Here is a 17,941-nt window from a genome sequence, read left to right as displayed (position 1 = left end):
CCAGAGTTCTGATATGGCTCAGTTTCATTTTTTTTTTTAATGTTTATTCATTTTTGAGAGACAGAGAGTACGAGCAGGGGAGGTGCAGAGCAAGAGGGGGACAGAGGATCCAAAGTGGGCTCTGCACCAACAGCACAGAGCCCAATGCGGAGCTCGAACTCATGAACCGTGAGATCATGACCTGAGCCGAAGCTGGACGTTTGAACGACTAAGCCTCCCAGGTACCCCTGAGTTTCACTTTTTTGGCCCCTATTTTTGTTATTTTTGTTATTTTAGCAGGAGAGTGAGTTTACAGAAATACTCTCTCTGCCATTCCTGAATGAGTCTCTATATGTGATATTAATACTTTGAAACTCATTGAGACTTGTTTCATAGTCTGACAAATGGTCTACTGTTATCAATCTTGTGTGTATTCTTTGAAGTAATTTTTTTTTAACATTTATTTATTTTTGAGACAGAGAGAGAGCACGAACGGGGGAGGGTCAGAGAGAGAGGGAGAAACAGAATCTGAAACAGGCTCCAGGCTCTGAGCTGTCAGCACAGAGCCTGATGCAGGGCTTGAACTCACGAACCACGAGATCATGACCTGAGCTGAAGTCGGACACCCAACCAACTGAGCCACCCAGGCGCCCCATTGTGTGCATTCTTTGAAAAAATATTCATCCTGGCTGAATGTAGTGTTTTACAGTCAGGTCAGTTAATTCATATTGTTCTAATCTTTCTTATATCTATACTAACGTTTTGGTCTGCTTATTCTACTAGTTAATGAGAATGGTGAGTTAAAATCTCCAAATATTAATATAAATTTGTCTATTTCCCCCCTTTAGTTCTGTCATTTTTTGGTTCATGTATATTATTGCTATGAGATCAGAAGTAACTGTGTCCTTATATAAAGAGTGGGTGTCTTGTAAAGAACATATGCTTGAGTCTTGTGTTGTTAACTGTCTGACAATCTTTGTCTTTTAACTGGAGTGTATTTTCACTTTTTGTTGAAAACTGAATATTTTTAAAATATACTTAACAACTTTAGCAGATCCCTCCTTCCCCCCCCCACAAAATGTATATTCAATGTAATGTAGTCTGTTTAATCCACTATCTTGCTATTTATTTTTCAGTTGTTCCTTCTTTTTCTCTTTTATTTTCTCTTTTCTTGGATTCTTCTGGGTTACTCAAGTTTTTAAAAAATCATGCCACTGTTACCTCCTATGATTGTTTACTTATACCTTTTTTAAAATTCTTTTAATTGTCACTGTATATTACAATGTGCGTCTTTGAAGTATTAGTTTCTCTCAAACTTAAAACTTTTTACTACTTTTCAATCATTGCTAGTACATTACAAATCCATTTACCCTTCTCCCACCCTTTATATGCCATTGTTATCATACATTTGACTCCTTCATATATTATGCATGCAACAAGGAAGTGATTATTGCCGTTGTTGTTATTTCTAAGTTACATCCAAGTTAGTTAGCATATAGTGCAACGATATTTTCAGTAGATTCCAGTGATTCATCCCTTATGTATAACACCCAGCACTCATCCCAACAAGTTCCCTCCTTAATGCCCCTTACCCATTTACCCATCCCCCCACTCACAGTTTGTTTTCTGTATTTAAGAGTCTCTTATGTTTTGTCTCCGTTTTTATATTCTTTTGCTTCCTTTCCCTTATATTCATCGGTTTTGTATCTTAAATTCTTCATATAAGTGAAATCATCTGATATTTGTCTTTCTCGGACTGACTTGTTTCACTTAGCGTAATACCCTCTACTTCATGTTGTTGCAAATGGCAAGATTTCATTCTTTTTGATTGTCGAGTAATATTCCATTGTGTATGTATGCATGTAATGTATAGGTATATGTATATGTATATACACCACATATTTTTTATGCATTCATCTGTCGATGGAATCTGGGCCCTTTCCACACTTTGACTATTGTTGACAGTGCTGCTATAAACATTGGGGTGCATGTGCCCCTCAAAACAGCACAACTGTATCCCTTGGATATACACCTAGTAGTGCAATTGCTGGGTCCATTATTATTGTTTTTAATCAACATTCACTTATATTCACTCAATTTAGGCTTATTAGAGCTTTTCATTCATTCCTATCATTCTGTGCTTCAATCTGGATCATTTTCCTCCTACCTAAACTACTATCTTTGCTGGATCTTAGTAGTGCAGGCCTATCAGCAATAAATTCTATCAGCCTTTGTATGAAAAAATATTATTTCAATTTAATTTGTAAAATGTATTTTAAATGGGGCGCATGGGTGGCTCAGTTGGTTAAGGGTCCAACTTGAGTTTAGGTCATGATCTTGCGGTTCATGAATTTAAGCCCCGTTCTGGGCTCTGTGCTAACAACTCGGACCCTGGAGCCTGCTTCAGATTCTGTGTGTGTGTGTGTGTGTCTCTCTCTCTGCCCCTCCCCAGCTCACACTCTGTCCCTTTCTCTCTCTCTCAAAAATAAATAAACATTAAAAAAATGTTTAAAGATATTTTCATTGATAAAGAATTCCAGGTTGGCATTTTTCTGTTTTTTTTTTTTCAATACTTTTAATATGCCATTCTAGGTCTTTGAGTTCATACTTGGTATTATAGAATCACTGTGAATATTATTGTTGTTCCCTGAAAAATAACCTTTTTTACTTGGTTGCTTTTGAAATTTTTCTTGTTGTATAATTCAGGGGTTTGCCTGAAATCCTTATGATTTTATCTATCTTCTTGGGGTTCACCAAGTTTCAGGAATTTGCTAATTCCCTTACTATTTTGGAAAATTATTCTGCCCTATTGTTTCTCTCCTCCCCTTTTGAGTCTTCATTTACACAGAACCATTAATTGTGCCTTAAATGACTCTTAAATGTTGTTCTGTTACTTAGGCTCATAAACATTAAAGGCTCTTATGTCTTCTGTTATGTAATACCTTTCTTTATCTCTGATAAGTTTCTTTGCTTAGAAATCTGCTCTGGCCGAAATTTATATAGCTTATACCTGCTTTCTTTTGATTAGTGTTAACATGGTGTATTTTTCTCCATCCATTTACTTTGAATTTTTATGTGTCTTTACATTAAAAGTGGGTTTCTTATAGATAATATATATTTAGGTCATGTTTTTTGTTCTACTTTAACAATAGACATCTTTTTTTATATGTATTTATTTTTGAGAGAGAGAGAGAGAGTGAGCAGAGGAGGTGCACAGAAAGAAAGAGGGAGGCAGAGGATCCAAAGCGGGCTCTGTGCTGACAGCCCCCAGTGCGGGGCTCCAACCCATCAACCATGAGATCATGACCTGAGCTGAAGTCAGACACTTAACGGACTGAGCCATGCAGGCGCCCCCAACAATATAGGTCTTTTAATTAGTACACTTAGGCCACTGGTGTTCAGAATGATTACTGATACAGTTGGATTAACATCTATCATATCTATTACTGTTTTCTATTTGTTGTCCGTGTTCTTTGTTCCTATTTTTGTTTTCTACTCTTCTTCTGTTTTTGTGGTTTTGAGAATTTTTATCATTCTACTTTCTCTCTTTTCTTAGAATATCAGTTATACTTCTTTTTCAACTTTTTTTAATGGTTGCCCTAGAGTTTGCAATATACATTTTACATCTAACCCAAGTTCACTTCCAAATAACATTATACCACTTCACAGATACCTTATAATTATGAGTACCTTATGATAATAAAATAACCCCAATTCCTCTGTCCCTTGTATCATTGCTGTCATTCATTTATATATATGCATATATACACATACATAAAATACATATATGCACATATAATTGAATACATTGTTGCTATCATTACTCTAAACTACTGTTAGATCAAATAAAAAGAAAAATAAAAGCTTTTAATTTTACCTTCACTTACACCTTCTTCAGTGCTCTTCTTTTCTTTATGTAGATCTGAGTTTCTGACCTACACTACTATTCTTCTCTTTAGAGAACTTCTTTTAACATTTCTTGTACATCAGGTCTACTGGCAACAAGTTCCCTCAACTTTTGTCTGAAAAAGTCTTTACTTTCCTTCACTTTTGGAGGATAATTTCAAAGGGTACAGAATTCTAGGTTGGCGTTCTTTTGTTTTTTTTCCTCACAATACTTTAAATGTTTCATTCTACTCACATGGTTTCTGAGGAGAAGTTTCATGTCATTATTATTTTGTTCTTTTATATGTAAGATGTTTTTTTCCCCTTCTGGCTTCTTTAATGATTTTTTTTTATCTCTAAATTTCTGTAATTTGAAAACAATATGCCTAGGTATTGTTCTTTTGGTATTTATCCTGTTTGGTGTTCTGTGAGCTTCCTGGATCTATGGTTTGGTGTCTGATACTAATTTGAGACGATTCTTGGTCATTATTGTTTCAAATATTTCTTCTATTCCTTCTCTCTTTTTTTTTTAATTAAAAATTTTTTTTTGATATGAAATTTATTGTCAAATTTGTTTCCATACAATACCCAGTGCTCACCCCAAAAGGTGCCCTCCTCAATGCCCATCACCCACCCCCCTCTCCCCCTCCCACCCCCCACCAACCCTCAGTTTATTCTCAGTTTTTAAGAGTCTCTTATGGTTTGGCTCCCTCCCTCTCTAACTTTTTTTTTTCCTTCCCCTCCCCCACAGTCTTCTGTTAAGTTTCTCAGGATCCACATAAGAGTGAAAACATACGGTATCTGTCTTTCTCTGTATGACTTCCTTCTCACTTTCTTCTCTTTCTGGTATTCCTTTTGTATTTGCCCCACAGTCCTTGGGTATTTGATTCTGCTTTTTCAATCTTCGTTCTCTTTGTTTTTCAGTTTTGAAGATTTCTCATGCTCAAGCTAAGACAGTCTTTCCTCAGTTGCATCCAGCCTACTGATGAGCCTGTTAAAGGCACTCTTCATTTCTGTTACAGTGCTTTTTATCAAGAGCATTTATTTTTGTTTTATTATTTTAGGACTTCCACCTCTCTCTTACACTGCCCATCCATTCTTGCATGTTGTCTACTTAATCAATTAGAGCCCTTGGCATACTAATCATAGTTGTTTTAAATTCCCAATCTGGTAATTCCAACATCCCTATCTGATTCTGATAAATTTCTGTCTATCCAAATTGTGTCTTTTACCTTTTGGTATGCCTTACAATTTTAAGAAGTGCCAGGACACACCTGGTAAAAGAAGCTACCGTAAATAGGTCTTTAATAATGGTGCTGAGGTGTGAGGGGACAAGTGTTCTATAGTCCTGTGATCAGGTCTCAGTCTTTCAGTGTGAATCTGGATCTGCAACTATTCAGGTTAGTTTAGGTAGTTCTATATTTTATCCCTGAATTCCTAGTGGCTAACAAAGTATCTGGTATATAGTGGCTGTTTAAAAAGTGTTTATGAATGAATCAGCCAACAGTCAATTAATGGTCAATCCAAATTGCTTAGTCATGTTAATTTACAACATATAAATGGCATTCAAAACCAGCTCTAAATGTATAATGAGAAAATTCTGTAGTACCATATACTTTGAGACCTCCCACATTTAAATCATAAAGAATGATTTCTTACCAGCTCTTCTTAGACCTATATGGTGAGTTAGGGATACGGAAGATGACCTTTGCTTCGTCATTGTCAGTAGATTTGAACTTAAAGGTCCATTTAGATAGGATCCTTGACTAAAAGGGAAAGATAACAAATTAAGAATGTTAAAGCCATGGGAAATTTCCTCTTTTTTTTATTCATGGTCTTCAGTTCAACTAGGAAATACCTGCTTATACAGAATTTAGACATCTATCTAGTTGCTTAAAGGCCTAAAGCAGGAGCCAGCAAATGTTTTCCATAAAGGACCAAGTAGTAAATAAATACTTTTAGCTTCACAGGCCACAAGGTCTCCACTGCAACTACTTAACTCTGCCATTGTAGCATAAAAGCAGCCACAGAGAATAATAAATACAACTGTGTTTCAATATAATTTAATTTGCAAAAACAGCTATGGACCACATTAGGTCCACAGGCTGTAGTTTGCTGAACCCTGGTATAAAGCAGGTTATCAATATCATCTGGAGGACTTCTTAGAACACAGACTGCCAGTTCTACCTCCAGGGTTTCTGATTCAGTAGGTCTGGCGTAGGGCCAGTAATCTGCATTTCTAATAAGTTCACAGATGATGCTGACATTGCTGGGTCCAGGGACCTCACTGAGAATCACTGGCTAACATATACAGTTTTCACTCTCTTCTGTTCCCTCTCTTCACAGATATCGATTACCCCCTAACTCAGTCATTTCCTATAACTGAAATATTTACTGTAGGTTTTAGGGCTCTTATAAAGAAATTAAATGTAGGTTGGCAATCACACAGTACAGCCATGCGATGTATAAAATGCAGTTTAAAATAAAATATATTTGAAAGCTTCCCAGTGCCAAGCGGGTAGCAAGCACACCATAAATTTTACCTTCTTTTTCTTCAATATTCACCGTTTTCTTTTGACAGTAAACTCCTGATGAGGGCACGTGGACACAGGCTCCAGGGCAGATCTAGATTCTCCCTTCTCACTCGTACTTTTTAGTACAGCCTAAGTTCTCAATAAGCTCTTCCCCAACTGCTTCATCTTTCCTGCACCTCCCTACCCATTACTGCAGGAAGGCCTATTTCTTCTGTGACTTAAAGGTTTTGGTTCATGTCTCCATTACAAATTCATCCACAATGTATTATAATTTCACTGCTTACAGATTCTTTTCCCTCATTAATTTGTGATTCTTTTTAGGGGCTATAAAGACATATCTCTGCATTGACAGTGGAGATAGCACAGTGCCTGATAAACGTGTTCAACAGTTATTTGTGGAATAAATGAATGCTCTTTTCTTTAGGTTCCTAGTCTCAATTTTTTAGAGAACAGGTCATTTTTGCTCCCCAATTCTGAGTGGATGGACTCTTTTTCTTTTACTAACTCCTGCCTTGAGCCTCTCCTTGGGCCTTTTTCTAAAATCTAGTTTCTTCTATATCCCCAAGGGAGAAAAAAAAAATCTGTATTATAGAAACAGAAGGCATGTAAAATCAGTTAGAGCCATTTCACTAAAACTTCCTTGTTGACATTAACAAAAATTATAACAAAAGCACTATTTTGAGTATTTATTATGTACCATTCATTGTTTTATGTCGTTTACATAACTGTATCTTTTCTAGTCTCCTATATGACAGACAAGGAAACTGAGGCTTGAAGAGGCTAAGTAATGTCCCCCAATTCATACAGCTAAAATTCATAGTGGCAGAACTAAAATTCAATCTCCAATTTCTTTGACTCTAAATGGAGAAAGCATTTACTCTCTACCTATTTTTAAAAAACGTTTGAGAGAAAAAGAGAGAGCACACGTGCAAGCCAGGGAGAGGCAGAGAGAGAGGGAGACAAAGAATCTGAAGAAGGCTCCACATCCTTAGTGCAGAGCCCAGCATGGGGCTTGAACTCACGAACCATGAGATCATGACCGGAGCTGGAACCAAGAGTCTGACACTCAACTGACTGAGCCATCAGGCGCCCCTCTACCTGTATTTTTAAAAGGTCTTCCCAGGGGCGCCTGGGTGGCTCAGTCGGTTGAGCATCCGACTTCGGCTCAGGTCATGATCTCATGGTTCATGAGTTTGAGCCCAATGCGGGCTGGCAGCACAGCTCAGAGCCTGGAGCCTGCTTCGGATTCTGTGTGTCCTTCTCTCTCTCTCTGCCCCTCCCCCGCTCATATTTATTTAACATAAATATATGTTAAAAAAAATTTTTTTAATTAAAAGGTCTTCCCACACCTTCCACAAAATAATTCTCATTCTATCTTGGTGTGTTTCTCCATCTGTAAAATTAGAGTTTTAGAAGTAAGGAGTTTTAAATTAACATCCAGCTGTTGGAGTCTATCATATTTTATTCTCAAGCCAGTAGTAATGATGATTTGTTGATGATGTCACAAAAAGAAACAATATTCAAATAATACCACCCAATAAACTCATGTCCCTGCTAATGCTCAATCATTCTTTGTATTTGAGGACTCCTTGCTTATGCGTGGAGTTGGGGAGATTGAGAAAGGGCAGTAACAGTACCGCTCAGGGCAATATTCAACCAAAAATTTGTGTGCTCTACTGAAATTTACTTTCCGGTTAATATTCAAAACAAAGATAGGACTTTTTCCTTTTAAAAACAGACCCACTGCACTGTTCCATAGTTTTCTACCTTGATCCAGGGCCTTCTAATAATTGAAGTATACCATACGTTCAGTTAGCTGTTCAGAATTGAGAGGTACAGGTCAAATTACAGGTTTTCACCTACTTCCAGAATTGTCTCATTAATTCCTAGCCTCAAACCAGATAAATATACACTCCAATGAGATTACATAAAACAATCCTGAAGAAAACAGGGGACAAGAAGGATAGGAGTCCCAAAGATTATCAATAGTTGGTAGGAAGATGATTAAAGTCAGACTTAGGAATCATTACAAAAGAATGCCAAAAGTTATGGTCACAGAGTTAAGTGATATGTTAAGAATTGATTTTTAGATAACCCATGCCAATTACCTTGGTAAGATTTATATCAGTGTGTGTGTGTGTGTGTGTGTGTGTGTGTGTGTGTGTGTGCGCGCGCGTGTGTGTGTGTGTGTGAGAGAGAGAGAGAGAGAGAGAAGCAGCAACTATATAAACTTGTTGGCTGTATGATGTCTACATTTGGAGCTATTCTCTTAAGAAACTGAGTGAGGGGAGACCATTAGCCCTCTTGAATCTCTGTACTTCAAATAGGGTCCAGGCACTGGTATAAATCTCTAATAAATTATGAGACACAGAATTGAGAAGCTGGTTCCCTAGTACATTATTTAGGAAATATAGTTCCTAACAAGTTATTAGATTTAATTACAGAGAAGTTATGGAGACAAATGATGACTAGGGGACTAGGTTAAAGGCAAATCTCTTTAGTGTAGAGTAACTATAGTTGATAGTCCATGCAGTTTTGGGACATGACTTGCCTATTTTTCCCCAGGGAAAGTCTGTTGAAAGAAAGTGAGCTGTGGGGCACCTGGGTGGCTCAGTCTGTTAAGCGTTTGACTCTTGATTTTGGCTCAGGTCATGATCTCACAGTTGTGAGATCGAGTCCCACGTTGGGCTCTGCATTGACAGTGTGGAGCCTGCTTGGGGTCTTCTCTCTCCCTCTCTGTCTGCCCCTCCTCTGTTCATACGTGCTCAAATAGAAATAAACTTAAAAAAAATTTTTAAAAAAGGAAGGGAGCTGTGAGGTCTGAATATGTGTTCTGTTTGTCCACAGAGAGGGCTGGGTCCTAGCAGTCAGTCCAAAGATACAAGTTTAGCCATTTTTTAACCATAGCTACTAATACTGGAACTCAGAGATGCATAATCCAATCGTCAGCTAATGCACATTTCCTGGAACTTCCTGACCAGCGAACCTTCATCCTAGGTCTGAAACTTAAGCAGAAGTCACCATCAACCATCACAATATAATACGAACACCTTACTCCTACAAGATGCTTGTTAGGCAGCTGTTTATCTTCAAGATCCATTTTACTGCAATCCCAAACTCATCGCAGTAATCAAGCAGGCCTCAGAAGAGCAGTAATGACTAACACATGGTTGAAAGTGAAAGTGCCATGAAAGGCAAAGAAAAGATGTTAAGCAGATTCAGAGGTGAAACAGATTGCTTCTCCTTGGAAACTGAGGGAGGAGGGTATCAGGGTGTTATTCTTAAGAGGTCACATCTGAGCCCAATCTTGAACGCTGTAGAAGCATGAGGCCGAGAGGACCTGTTCAAGGTAGAGAGAACAACTGCAGGAGTGAGGTGGGGGGGGGGGGGGGGAGTGGGGAGCATAGAAGCGGAGGAACAGAGAGAATAGCGAATAGTTAAGCTTGACTGGAATTTCAGATACATAGAGAAAGACGGACATATTTTGGTTTTGTAAAACAATGGCCCTCTTAATTAAAATGTGAAATCCTTTAACAGGTGAACTTTAAGAGGTGAAGTCTTAAGGGCAGGTAATGCAGTGACTGTTCAAACATGACTAGCCCTTCTTCCTGGTGGTTTTCTTCCCTTGGATTCTGTTTATCACAGCTACTGTACAGTTTATAACACTTCACTTTTTTCTCCAGACAAAGCATGAAGAAAAGCAAAATTAAATCCTATATTACTCTGCACTCAAACAAGGTGGGGCTGCAAACTGTAATTCAACTCAATTTTCAAATGTGTTAGACAAAAAACAAAATTATCAGGAAAGTTCAAGGAAGAGTCTAACAGGAGTCACATGCCTGTTGTTTTCACCTAGAGAGCTTTCCAAGTCACTCTTCTGGTCACGTTTTTTGCAAGGCTGCTCCTATCTTTCACATTGTTTCATTTTTGCAAGTAAGGGTGCAGCTTTGTCATGAGGGAATAACAGGGTTTCAAATCCCAAGCTAGGAAGTTGGGCACTATTCTACAGGCATCGGTTAAGGGTCAAAAAACTTAATGATCAGAAAAACTGTATAATCAAGGTTTCATTTAAGGAAGAATTGTCATGGAAGGGTAGGAGATGGAACAGGCAGTGGAGGATATTAGAAATGGAAAGGTCAATTAAGAGGAAAATTCAGGAGCGCCTGGAGGGCTCAGTTGGTTAAGCCACCGACTTCGGCTCAGGTCATGATCCTGCAGTTTGTGAGTTCGAGCCCCGCGTCGGGCTCTGTGCTGACAGCTCAGAGCCTGGAGCCTGCTTCGGATTCTGTGTCTCCCTCTCTACCCCTCCCCTGCTCACACTGTGTCTGTCTCTCAATGATAAATAAATGTTTACAAAACAAGAGAGGATAATTCAATAGCCCATGTAAGGAGGTATAAAGCATTTAACAGTATAAAGTGATAAAGGAGAAGAGGGAACAGAAAGGAAAAGAGACGCAGAGACAGACCTGACAACAGGCATCTACAGGACAAGGTAAGAGGACGCAAACACCAAGTTTTCTAGAAAATCCATTTTCTAAAGCAACCACTAAGTGAGAGGGTAGCAGTATTGTGTCAGTAAATGAGGGCAGAAAAACAGTAACATGAAAACGTTACTGGAGAGATGAGAAATTTGGTTTTGGTCACAGCTTTAGGGAATGAGAGGTTCAATACTGGAATCATGTTGAAAGCATAGTCAGAGTCATTTAAAAATCACAGTCAGAGAAGCTAGCATCAAAATCCAAAGCTGTGTTCAAATCAAGATTCAAAAATGTAGGACATGTGGGGCGCGCCTGGGTGGCTCAGTAGGTTAAGCGTCTGACTCTTGATTTCGGCTCAGGTCATGATCTCACGGTTTGTGAGATGGGGCCCTGCACTGGGCTCTGTGCTGACAGCACAGAGCCTGCTTAAGATTCTCTCCCTCCCTCTCTGCACCTTCCCGACTTGCTCTCTCTCTCAAAATAAATAAATAAACTTAAAAAAAAATCTTTAAATTTAGAAAAAAATTGTAGGATATGTGACCTTAGTTCTAGAGTATTCCAACAAAGTCAAAATGAATGCCTTGTGATTCTGGATTCACATGTCTATTCGGTTTGAGCTACTAAAGCCTAAAGGTTCCTGAACAAAAAATTACCATACATGAAAGATTGATAGCTATGCTATCTAATATGATTGCCATACATATTACCACCAATTACTTTATTCTCCAAGTTTCTAAATCTTTCATGAGGCACATGGCTTTGTTTTAATGAGTTAAGTAATTACATTGAATCTGCGTACATTTACCTCTTTTATGAACATTTCTCAGAGTTAATTTTCTTTGGACCATGTTTCTATTTTAATATCAATCATCTTAAGTCAGCAGGATAAAAGTGACCTTAACTCACTGTATCACATTTAATTGCAAATGTACTGCTATTACATCAGTGTGATTTTGAAGGATTAAAAAGCAATCATTTTCATCATTCTGTTTTAAGCCAAACAATATTCTGAAGATGATGTTCCCTGTGGTTAAGAAATATGTTGTATTTTCAGTTCCCAATATCACTGACTTCCCCATATCCTGCGTCCATTAAAAAACAACAACGACAACAACAACAACAAAAATAAGACCATTATGTTTAGGTTCTGGGCAAGTGTTGAACCAAAGCTCATTTTCCTTTACCATACTCTGTAATTCAACCCATTCCTGTTTCATATATCATTTCATTCAATTTTTCCTTTATAAAAAAGGGAGCTCATTTACTTGAATACATTATAGAAGATGCAAATTAATAAATCCTGCAAGAATCTGGAAAATTACAATTATCTGATCACATTTCCTATATAAACGTTAACACCACTTTTAGCTGATAAATCGGTATGATCCAATCCTGCCATCTACTGTTTCAAATGTGTAACTCTACAGCTCAAGCTAAACAAAGTGCTCAATACTAACAGTGGTTTAGCAGAAACTTTACACTAATTCCAATTTTGTTTTTTTTTAATTTTTTTTTAATGTTTATTTATTTTTGAGAGAGAGAGACAGAGACAGAGACAGAGCGGCAGAGAGAGAAGGAGACACAGAATCAAAACACCTCCAGGTTCTGAGCTGTCAGCACAGAGCCCAATGCGGGGCTCGAACTCACGAACCGTGAGATCCCGTAAGATCATGACCTGAGCTCCCGTGAGATCATGACCTGAGCCGAAGTCGGCCACGTAACTGACTGAGCCACCCAGGCGCCCCTAATTCCAATTTTGTTAACACAGTTAGATCACTGACTACATAGAACTTCATAACTCACACATGAGATCACTATGTCTCCTGGCTTTTAAAAGACAAAGTATTGACTCCTTTGTTATGAGGGTAGATGGGTATGTTTACATTCAGAAAATTTCAGCTCCTGCATTTTCCCACCTTCCTTGAGCTACGGTTACTGATGCCCTTCATGTGTAGGATTAGCACCGTTTAGTTCCAAGTAAATCCTCAAGTGAGTACAGAATATATTAGTAGTCTTAGTCCTCCAGCAGGAACAAGAGTTTTGCTACCTTGTATCTAACATCAGAGATGAGCCCTGGAAATGTGCTCTTCCGTTAACAAGTCAGTAGCTCTGTTGACCTTCCTTTGGATACCATGCACTGGACCTGTGTGATTGCCCCTACAACGGTCACAGATACCGATTTAAAACCTTTCCCACTTCTGGTCCTGAACTGACCCTAGTTTCCTTAAACTGCCTCCCTGATTCATGTTCTTAAGGCCCCAGCATGCCTTGTACCCAACGTACTTAACTTTTCAGAGAAGACACATGAGCTTCTTTTTAAGAATCAGTTTCGCTATTATGCCTTATTACTACCCATGCTGTCCCACATCTAAAATACTTCAACTGTTCCTTTCTGCTTTAGTTATTTCAAACTTCATTCAACAGAAACAAAGTGGATGTATTTGACTCAAATCTCTTTAAAAGACTGGGGATTGTACCTTGAAATGCCAAACTCTTGGTGTGGCCTTTTGCCATTACTGCGTTCCCACCGGGATGACGATTGTTCAATAGGTGGCAGACCGGAAGTTCCGGGGCTCCTCCTCAGCTGGGGAGTTGGTAAGCTATTCCTACTGTGTAGTCCCTGTGGAATAATTTAACGATGGTTAAAACTGTCACCCTTAGATATGCTGTGTATGTATTTGTAAAGATGACATGTAAAAATACCAATACAAAGTACATTTTTAGTATGTACAGGAGACACAGGACATTTTATCTTGAAGATATGTCAGATTTACTCCAAATTTTACATTCTATACTATTGTTCTATTTAGTGTTCCTCCCATTAAACAATGGTTTCTGAACTCCCTACAATTTTACTAGATCTTTGTTCTTTTGTACATTTTACTCCTAGTTTCATGAGAAATAAATACTTGACAATTTAAAAAGGAGGTATGAAAGATTTACCCTGAAAAACAATTTCAGAGGACAAGCTTAGGATCAGGCACCATAAGCCCTAGATCCTAAACCCTTTATATTTTCAATACAATGCTGAAGTATATAGGGTTAACCTAGAGAAACTGAAAGATTCAGAACTACCTTTTCAATTAGCAATTAAATTCAGAACACCATTAGCATTAATAGTTTACCTTAATTTTTGAAAATATTCTAAATTGATCTAAATGTTCAATTAGCCAAAGTATTCTATTTTTTACCACTGTAAATAGGTGTTTTATTGGGATTTACATAAAACAGGTTTTGCTTCTTCTGAATTTCCCCCATCAGCAGATACTGAAACCATCTCAGAGAGCTAAATATCTCTTATATTTAAGTTTTCCCAAGGATGTTGATTTTGTAAAGGTTCATAGTTACTTAGACTCTTGGTGAAAAAGTTCTTTGTGTAACAATCCTTTCTGGCTATAACTTAGGTCCACATAGTCTTTCTTAGTTCTTAACACACATATATAAGACATTTATATTAAATTATCTTTTATAATTCCTTTTTCCTTACTAATTACTTTTTTATAAATGCTGTTGTTCTTTTCTGGAGTATCAGGTTTTTCTATTCTTTTTCAAAAGCAGAGACCAATTAGATATGAAATTCAAGTAAGAAGTTTAAAGAACACAAAGAAATATGGTTTACTTCCTGGTTCTTACAGGACTTACTCCTATCAGTAGATTCCAGTACCAAAAATAAGCCTGATTAACTAAAATGTTCAGGAAATGAGGCATTTAGGCATCCTGTTTAATTAATATTATTGTTTCAAATGTTTCTAAAATGTACTAGTACACTTTTTTTTTCACGCAGTAAGCACAGTAACGTAATATTGATATCAATAAGATTTTTCTGATTAAGATTTTTAGGAATCACTATTTTTAAAAATTGCTCTCTGTTAACTATACTTCAATAAAAAAAGAAAAAAGTTACTATTCTAAACATCAAATGTCAATGGAAAATATAAAGGAATAGCAACATATCAAGTGAAAACTATAGAATAACATAGTTATTTTATTGAATTTATTATTATCACTTTTTGATGCTTATGATTAACCTGTTCCTCATAAGCAGAGTGCTAAAAAGAATGTCATGTAACTATGTACCATTGTTAATTGGATTCTGACGAAGGCAGGTATTTTTTAAAAATAAAAGCATCACATAAGCAAAACAAAATAAAAGCATCACATAGCCACCTCTGATCTGGATTTGCAATCAGTAATTATCAAACTTTTGCCCTAATTGGGCTTGCTTAATTTTTCAACATTTCTACACCCTAATGCTGGGAACACAGTGAAATTAATTATCAAAATCCTTCCAAAACCATATTTAACTTTTTCTAAGCTCCATATACACTATTACAATGAAAATTTAACTGCTTTGAATTTTACCTTCTCTTCATTAGTGTACCTGTAGAATAAAGTAGTTAATCTAGAACAATCTCTAAAATGTTTTTATTTCTAAAGTTTATGATGTTAGCTATCAACAAAGACATTGAAAGCATTCTAAACAAGCATAACGTATACCTTAGAATAGTACTTATTATTTCCTAAAGAAAATCATATTTTGAAGCATTGATATTTAAAGAAAAATTCATCCAATATCTAATGATGGAAAAATCAATGTCTATTGGGTTATAGCAATCTCTAGTGGGTAAAGGGGGGAAAAAACAGACCCAAAAAAATGTGAAAGTCAATTTAAAATAATGTTATGTAATTCATAGAAATGAATATTATAATGATCAATTCTTTCGGGTTCAACAAGAACAATTTCGGGATCCTAAATAATACAATAAATTAATGACATGATTTGACTACTAGTTTGTTATATGAGCCTGGAATTAAATTTGTGTGGGGTTTTTTTCTGCTTTTTAAGAAACAATAATGACAATGATAAATAGTTGTAACCAAAAAAGTCATAACTGCTGATTAGAATAATTTAGAATAAAAGCTGAATATTCATTTAGAAATATTTGAGATTTATAACTACCTCTAAAGTCCCAAACAGCTCAATATACTGTATAAAAAAGCTGATCCTTGAAAAAGAAATTGTGTTTTATCTATGCTACAAAGGAGCAGTTTTAATTTGAAAACATCATTAAATGTGGTAAGTATAGGGCTGGCTGATTACTGTATCTTGACCTTGTGAAGTTTTCGATCTCCTTTCTCAGCTGGGTCCTCTACTTCCGAGCAGGGGTAAAATCCAGGAAATGGTGTGAGGGGATTAATCCTTGGCCTACAGGAACCTGAGAAAGCACCCATCAAGGAACTGATACTCCGCAGGGAAGAAATGACTTGTGGGGGAAGGGTTGGATCAATCAGAAGGTCTGACACCATATTGCGAGCCTCATTTAGCACTGAAAGATCAACTCCACTTCCACCTCCAGAATTCTAGAAAAGAAAAAAAAAAGGGAAAATTATATATTTGTTACAAAAAACCTTAACGTTTAAGAAAAACTCTGTTTTAAGTCAATATACACATACGATATACAGCAGTTCTTCCGCTTACCTTACTCCCTCAGGAGACAGTCCAGCATAGTGACTAGGCCTTGTTGCAAAGACACTGGAGTTTGAAATCTACACTTTAATCCTACTTGTATGATTTTAGGCAAGTTATTCAACATGTGAATTTTTTAGTTTCTTTACCATAAAATGGAGATAGTAACATCTACCTAAGGCGAACGTGAGAATTAAGACTGATAATATATGCAAAGCACATAAGGCAGAGTACAGGGCATATATTTAAAGTACAATATGGGAGGGGCGCCTGGGTGGCGCAGTCGGTTAAGCGTCCGACTTCAGCCAGGTCACGATCTCGCGGTCCGTGAGTTCGAGCCCCGCGTCAGGCTCTGGGTTGATGGCTCGGAGCCTGGAGCCTGTTTCCGATTCTGTGTCTCCCTCTCTCTCTGACCCTCCCCCGTTCATGCTCTGTCTCTCTCTGTCCCAAAAATAAATAAAAAACGTTGAAAAAAAAATTTAAAAAAAAAAAATAAATAAAGTACAATATGGGAATGCAAGCTGGTGCAGCCACTCTGGAAAACAGTATGGAGGTTCCTCAAAAAATTAAAAATAGAACTGCCCTATGACCCAGCAATTGCACTACTAGGCATTTATCCAAGGGATACAGGTGTGCTGTTTCAAAGGGACACATGCACCCCATGTTTATAGCAGCGCTATCAACAATAGTCGAAGTACAGAAAGAGCCAAAACGTCCACTGATGGATGAATGGATAAAGAAGATGTGGTATATATATACAATGGAGTAATACTTGGCAATCAAAAAGAATGAAATCCTGCCATTTGCAACTACGTGGATGGAAGTGGAGGGTATTATGCTAAGTGAAATTAGTCAGTCAGAAGAAGATAAAAATCATATGAATTCACTCATGTGAGGACTTTAAGAGACAAAACAGAAGAACATAAGGGAAGGGAAATAAAAATAATATAAAAACAGGGAGGGGGACAAAACGGAAGAGACTCATAAATATGGAGAACAAACTGAGGGTTACTGGAGGGGTTGTGGGAGAGGGGATGGGCTAATGGGAAGGGGCACTAAGGAATCTACTCCTGAAATCATTGTTGCACTATATGCTAACTAATTTGGATGTAAATTTTAAAAAATAAAAAATAAAATTAAAAACAACAAAAAACCACAGTATAAATAATGGAGCAAGGGCTTTGTACTGTATACAGTTAGACTCTTATCCTTGAGGCAAGTTGATAGGTTTTTCATTTTTGGATTTTGTATTTTAAGATTATCTTATTCTTTATTGGGTGACATTATGAATTAAGAACTAATTTGTAATGCAACTGTTACATGTAAGCTATTCAGTAAGTGCTGGTCTCCCAATAAATATTAGACTTTTCTTATTCTCCCCCTAAAGAATAAATAAATAAAGTGCAATAAGTAACAGTATAACCACTAATGTTACAGAAAATAAGAAGACAAAAATACAGGAAAAACAGTGTCAGGGTTCAAAGAAGATAGTGATGATTTTGAACTAAATGGTTATCAAAAACTTCATGGAGGAGGTAACATCAGACTTGGCCTTAAAAAATAGATAGGGATGATATTTTTTAAATTTAGAATAAATA

At 37.0% G+C, this 17,941-nt stretch overlaps 1 protein-coding gene across 1 annotated transcript in view; it reads right to left on the bottom strand.

Moving 5' to 3' along the window:
• PDE3B (phosphodiesterase 3B) overlaps positions 1-17,941 on the bottom strand; it is a 174,558-nt gene that overhangs the window by 42,095 nt on the left and 114,522 nt on the right. Inside the window, exons 3-5 of the mRNA XM_042904668.1 lie at positions 15,989-16,237; positions 13,354-13,496; positions 5,524-5,630 (exon numbers count right to left, since the gene is read on the bottom strand). Of these exons, the coding sequence (XP_042760602.1) occupies positions 5,524-5,630; positions 13,354-13,496; positions 15,989-16,237 (499 nt within the window). The remainder of the gene's footprint in view (positions 1-5,523; positions 5,631-13,353; positions 13,497-15,988; positions 16,238-17,941) is intronic.

The sequence above is a fragment of the Panthera leo genome, chromosome D1 (assembly GCF_018350215.1).
Source record: "Panthera leo isolate Ple1 chromosome D1, P.leo_Ple1_pat1.1, whole genome shotgun sequence".
Lineage (NCBI taxonomy): Eukaryota > Metazoa > Chordata > Mammalia > Carnivora > Felidae > Panthera > Panthera leo.
The sequence above is the reverse complement of the archived record's forward strand: the minus strand, read 5'-3'. Positions and strand labels throughout refer to the sequence as shown.